Source organism: Etheostoma cragini, chromosome 6, assembly GCF_013103735.1.
Source record: "Etheostoma cragini isolate CJK2018 chromosome 6, CSU_Ecrag_1.0, whole genome shotgun sequence".
Taxonomy (NCBI): Eukaryota; Metazoa; Chordata; class Actinopteri; order Perciformes; family Percidae; genus Etheostoma; species Etheostoma cragini.
In genome coordinates this window covers 26,550,334-26,556,764 of record NC_048412.1, presented here as the reverse complement: position 1 = coordinate 26,556,764, position 6,431 = coordinate 26,550,334, and the positions used below count along the sequence as shown (strand labels likewise).

Here is a 6,431-nt window from a genome sequence, read left to right as displayed (position 1 = left end):
CCCCCCCCCCTTCCCTTCCCTAAGCAGGCAGCTGTCTCTCTGGCCTCCCTCTCCTCACAAGGCCCGTCCCGTGGTTCCTCACACCGGGTCAGGAGGCTGGGAAGGTGGAGGGAAGGGGGAGTTGCTGTCACACTCTGTAACCCAGTTTGGCAGGTTACAACAAGAGGAAGAGGATAAGCAGCAGGTCTGCCCCCTCCTGGCCAAACACAGTACCAGCAGGAGAACAAGAGAAATCTGTTGTTGAAACCTGTGCATCAGTGTGGGGGTATCATTGCTTCCTTTGGGGGGCCCTGGGAGATGCCAACCAGTTTCAGGATTCTGTTGCTGTGCGCAGGCCACTCCATCTTTATCCAACAGACACACACAGTAGAATCATAAGAGACATCTTGTTGTTTTGGACTCAGAAACTGGGTCTGAAATCAAAAAGATTGCATTTACACTCATGATTACTTCATGGTTCACCTGACTTCTAACTAGTAGCCTGATTAGGAGATTGTAACAGGAGTTTTTTATGCATATTTATTTAATTATGGATATTTAGTTTGTTTTATTTAACTTATTCTACTGTACTTTTTGTCTGCTCATCCTGTACATTGTACATTTGCCGTATGAGCGGATGTTTGTCAAATTTGCAAATAACATTATTAATCATTTTTGTAATAAAAAAATTGAAAGATTTTACTTGCGAACGCAGCGATGACTTTGTCTCGGGGATATCGGTGCAAAGACACCGCCGTAGCAAACATGACAAAACACCGTCCAGGGCATTCAGTGAGATCGCATTCAAACACCACATATATTTTGATGTTGTTGTCATGGTGATTGTCTTCCTGATTGTACTTGCAGCCATCCTTGGAATGTACACGCTGATGAGCAACAAGCAGTACTACGACGCTCTGGGCACCACGGGCACCATCGCCAACACAGAGGGCATCAACAGTACGTATGAGCTCACTTTCAAACTGTATTTTCCCTTTGTGGGATTAACAAAGTACACATTAAGATAAGATAAAATAAGATTATACTTTATTTATCCCACAACGGGGACATTTTGTTGTTACAGTAGCAGCATTTTTCAATAACAGCAAAAAACAATAACACAAACAAGTAAGCACACTTATTATTATTACTTATATTATTATATTATTATTATCAATATTTATTTTATTTGTTGAGATTATTTCCAAGATAATGTTGAAAGTCATAAGAAAACAAGGTAAGTAAAACCGCCAGTCAGGCAAATTATGGACGCCTCGTTTAAATGGAGGAAGTATCAAAGATGTTTAATTAAAGTTTCCTCTTTTTATATCTAACATCCTTCATTTGTAATAAATGGTTTAAGTCCCGCATTGCCAGAGCTATCTCCACAGGGCCGTGGAGTAAGCTTTCCTACACCCCCCGATTCATACATTCAAGGATAGGAGAAGAAAAAAAAGGCTCTGGGTTGGTTTCATTGCTTTAAACCAGTCCCGATGGTCTTGGGCGGCGCCAAGCTCCAGTTGCAGCGACGGTGGCTCTGTAAAAGAGTCTCGGGAAGGAACTTGTTCTGGTGGAACATTCGCATCCCAACGAAAGAAAACGCCACATACAATAGTAACTGTCAACTCTTCACACAATACAGTAACGTGAGCTATTTAAATTAGCTGAGACATGGTTGAATGTAATCTGCTCTCGCCAGTGTGTTGTGGTTTGTACTTCATCCGCAGCAATCCCACCAATCGGTCCCAAAACTTCCCGGTTAGAGAAGATCACTCCAAACATAGTCTTTGTATATCTTTACAATCATTCCCTGAAAGAACCAAGCAAGCCCGCCTTGTTGCACCATCCTAATTTTCTTCAAAACTTGCCATTTTCAGCGTGTAGTTTACTAGCTCGATGTTGTTGTTGTTTAGTGCAGCGAAGGGATTTTGAGAATGCCAACAGACAGAGAGCGGGAGGTAATAAATCCAAAGCCTAACACACGCGGTGGATGTCCGGCTTCATTCAGTAAATCCAGACTATGGAGCTTGAAACTCGATTACAACGCCCCTCTGCAGCCCGAGCTGTGATGCCGTGTCTCCTACAGGTGTGGTGAAAGCAGATCCCTTCAAGATCTTCCCCGATGAGCCGCCCAACCCCACCAACGTGGAGGAAACCCTGGAGAGAATCCACAACAACGACAGCAGCCTGACTGAAGTCAACCTCAACAACATCAAGGTCAGCTCAACGGGGGGGCATAACATGAACATAGTGTGTTTGCTTAAATTCATCAAATATCAGCTTCTGTATCACAGTGAACCACGGGACAGTCGTCCTAATCTTAATACCGTACTGACTCGATTGTTTCCCTATGAATACATCTGAAATGGGAAGCTGCTCCTATATTGGAGTCTAGACTTGTAAACCCCAACATACATCCACAACAACAGGTGGGGCAAATAGCAGTAAACTGAATGTGCCTCTCATGACCGGAGACGTCAATCAGAACTCCCAACAATAAGGGTGTTTACGATTTAAATTATCCTGTCAATGATTTGAATCGATTTGACATCATCCAACCTTTTAAGGACAGCAATTCCCACATACCCTTCACCATATATAGAAATAGGTATGGGGAACTTTCCATAAGATCATCTCTCAATGCATATCAATACAGCTATTAGGCTAAGTGAAATAACAGCATGCCAATATCTAGTTATGGTGAAGGGTATGTGATGATATGGAGTTAGTTTAAAACCAAAGGCCAAGGGAACTTTATCAGGATGCATAGTATCCTAGATCCACGAAATACTCGGCCTTTAAAAACAAAAATCTCCCTGCCTCAATGGGAATTTAACATAGAGGTGTGCATACTGTATTTATGCCCCCTGTATTTTAAGGAAGAGCATTTATTTATTCAAAATATATTATTCATTCACAAAGAAAATTGGTGTCCTTAAAGGTTGGATTTTCCTACATTTTTTAAATTAAGGCATACAGATTAATTTCCAAAAGCTGTTTTTTTATTCCACTTTTAATCAACTTTAGCCTGGGTGTGTAAACTTTCTCAAGCCACTGTACACCACGTGGTTGTCCTCGTTAACGAATGAGTACATAAAGCTGGTGAGGGTGACGTCCCTCTGTCTGTGCTCCAGGACATTCCCATCCCAACGCTGAAGGAGATCTTCGAGGCGATGAAGGGAAACTCTCAGGTGGAGTTTCTGAGCATCGCCGCGACCCGTAGCAACGACCCTGTCGCCTATGTGAGTACCGTAGGAAACGGCTCAGCAGCTCAGCTGACTGACGTCTTTTCTACTGTTTTGGTTTTTTATTTTGTTGATATGGAAGAAAACGATAGTCTTAGAGCCGCTGATGTCATATGTAGATATTAACCCTTGTGTTGTCTTCCCGTCAAAATTGAAAATTAACACATTTTTGACACTTTTTATCCATGTTTTTAACTTTTTTTAACGTTTTTCTCCCTTTTTTTCAACACTGCTGATGTTTTTTTTCAATGTTAGTCACTTTCTTGATGTTTTCAACACTACGTAACACCAACTTATTAACTTTAGTTTTACAGATATTTTTTGGAATTTATGGTCAATGAACCTCATTAATAGAAAATAATACCTAATGTTTGAGTTAGAAAAGCAGAAATTAGGAATTATTTAGACTAAAATTAAAGGAATGGATGTTGATGGATCATCACAGACTGGAATATGTCAACTTTTACTCAATACTATTTGGAAACCACCTTAAAAAGATTTGTATTCGCCAAAGAGCGTTGTGTGGAATCAATCATGTTAGTTTGGGTATTTAAAAAGAACATTGATATAGGAAAACGGGTGAATTTGACCCGAGGACAACATGAGGGTTAAAACCTGTTAGGCACAAAACATTTCTGCGTCTCTACCATTGAACCCTTGCTCTACCAAAGTTCCAGTAAGAATTTGATTTCATATTGAACATTTGTTATAATCCTATCCCCCGTACCGTGGAATGTTTCAGATAAAAGCTCTTTAAAGTGTGTGTGTGTGTGTGTGTGTGTGTGTGTGTGTGTGTGTGTGTGTGTGTGTGTGTGTGTGTGTGTGTGTGTGTGTGTGTGTGTGTGTGTCAGGCATGTGCTGAGATGCTGCAGGAGAACACCAGCTTGCAGAGTCTTAATATTGAGTCCAACTTCATCACTTCAGACGGCATGATGGCGATCATCAAAGCAATGACCAGCAATGCCACACTGGTGGAGCTTAAGATTGACAACCAGGTCAGAAACCCCAGATGTACCGGACTGTGCGTCTGAATCTGCCGTCTGATTGGTTGACACGTCAGTATTACATAAGAAGTCTGATTCGACGTGTGTTTTGAGAACACTTGTCTCCCCTTACCATACAGAGGCAGAAGTTGGGAGACTCCGTTGAGATGGAGATCGCCTCCATGTTGGAGAACAACTCCAGCATCCTCAAATTCGGATACCACTTCACCCAGCAGGGTCCGCGCGCCAGAGCGGCCATGGCCATCACACGAAACAACGACATGAGTGAGAATCGCTCCGAAATTTAATCTAAAGTTTAATTTGTCCATGTAGAATTATGGAAAAAAATGGAGTAAATATTTAGGCGTCAACAATACGTTTTTTAAAATATATTCTACAAGGCCAGGGTTTTTGGTTTTTTTTGTATCAGTTTTTACAAATAACGGCCTAAGGCCTTTAGTAAATTGTTATATTTTATCTTAATTTACAATGTATAAACACATCATAGACAGTGTCATAGATGAGTGGAGGTTATTATTTTTAAAAATCGTATCTAATTGTAATCATTAATTTACCAGAGAGATGTGGGTTTCTATGTGTAATTTGTTTGGCTCATACATTTTCAGGTACCCTTGTTTTTACTATGTTATGTTATAGAGTTTGAGTTGGAACATTTGTATTTTTTAGTTTCTAAACTTACAATAACTGCGAACGAGGCGTGAACAAATGATTGAAACTTGCCCTAAGGGGTCAAATGTTTTGTTTTAAGATTATTTTTTGGGGCTTTTTCCTTTTATTCGATGGTGACAGTGGATAGACGAGGAAAGGGGTAGAAAAAGAGAGGGGATGACAAGCAGCAAAGGGCCCCAGGTTGGATTTAAACCTGGGCCACTGCCAAGGACTCAGCCTACATGGGGGGCACGCTGGGTGAGCTAGAGGCCGCCCCAGCAAGTGGCTTTTTACAGGAACTTGCCCAACGTGGCGTTTTACTTCCCAAGGGCCACTGGGCAACCCTAACTGTTGAACCCTGATATTCAGGATGTACAGTGTGATCTGCACAGGGAGAGATTTGTGTGAAAAAATGATCTTAAATGCAGTTATTGGCTAGATGCCATTAAAATAATTAGATATAAACTTTGAAATGCTATAATTTTCACTGTTATTTAGTGTCATATCTCATCTTTTTTCTCTCTCTGCAGTTCGCCAGCAGAGATTAAGATGAAAGCAACAAGGAGCAAACAAACCTCGGTGCCTGCAGACACACTCGTGCCAGCTTTCCAAACGTGGAGCCCAAAAGCCAAACAACCCCCCCCCTCCCGAATTAAGATGGGTCGTTGTGCAGCCCATCTAACATCCATGTCTAACCATTTCATGTCATTTACCGCAGCCAGCTTTGTTTTGTAGACTGCTGAATTCATCATAAAGGCATGTATAGGTCACAAGCAAAATGTGAAGTGTCTTTTTTTTGTGCTTTTTAGTTTGAACATCGCCAACATCATCCCAAACCTAAAAACACTTTCATGAAATTTCATTTCATTCATGAAAACATTTTTAATGTGGTGCTATCTTGTAGGAGAAAAAAAACTGTAAATACTTTAAATAAAAAAATGTATTCAAGTATTTTTTTTGTAAATGCTTGGTAATTTTAATTTTTTGTATTGTATCCACACCTTATCTGAACATCACACATTTACATTGGATTTAGGAATATCATTCTTAACGAATGTTGGTTCAAATGCACCAAAGAAGCACATACTTTGATGTATTTAAACGTCCCCAGCTGGAGCTGCACAGAATAATTTTGCAGAAGCTCTTTCGTGTAATTTTATAGAATTAAATAGAAACATTTAATCGTGTAATTTTAATTTGCATTAAGGATACCGAACACACAGGGTTTCAAACGACACATTTACAATATGACAGCAATTCTGCAGGATATCCCGGATTTTTGGGGTTTGAACTCTTCATATCAAGAATCACGGCACTTTAATCCCTTAATGTCTGTCCTGATCCTCTGACTTCCCTTGAGCACCTGAGCTATTTTTAACCCCACCAAACCCCCGATGGGAAAACGTAACCTAGTCCACTGGGCTTGAGTTACCTTGTTCAAATATAAGAACCAATTTGAAGAGGGTTACACCGGTGGGCACCCACAGAGATTTATGAACAGAGACAGCTGCTAACCTCTGAGGATGTTGACAGCATTGCTGGGGTTCCGACAATT

At 40.7% G+C, this 6,431-nt stretch overlaps 1 protein-coding gene across 2 annotated transcripts in view; it reads left to right on the top strand.

Moving 5' to 3' along the window:
* The window catches only part of tmod4 (tropomodulin 4 (muscle)), a 24,777-nt gene extending 18,993 nt beyond the window's left edge, over positions 1-5,784 (top strand). For both annotated transcript variants that reach the window (XM_034873991.1, XM_034873992.1), the window contains exons 5-10: positions 847-939; positions 2,066-2,196; positions 3,114-3,221; positions 4,076-4,219; positions 4,348-4,492; positions 5,407-5,784. In XM_034873991.1, the coding sequence (XP_034729882.1) occupies positions 847-939; positions 2,066-2,196; positions 3,114-3,221; positions 4,076-4,219; positions 4,348-4,492; positions 5,407-5,429 (644 nt within the window). In that variant the 3' untranslated portion in view covers positions 5,430-5,784. The remainder of the gene's footprint in view (positions 1-846; positions 940-2,065; positions 2,197-3,113; positions 3,222-4,075; positions 4,220-4,347; positions 4,493-5,406) is intronic.
* The last annotated feature ends 647 nt before the right edge of the window (positions 5,785-6,431 follow it).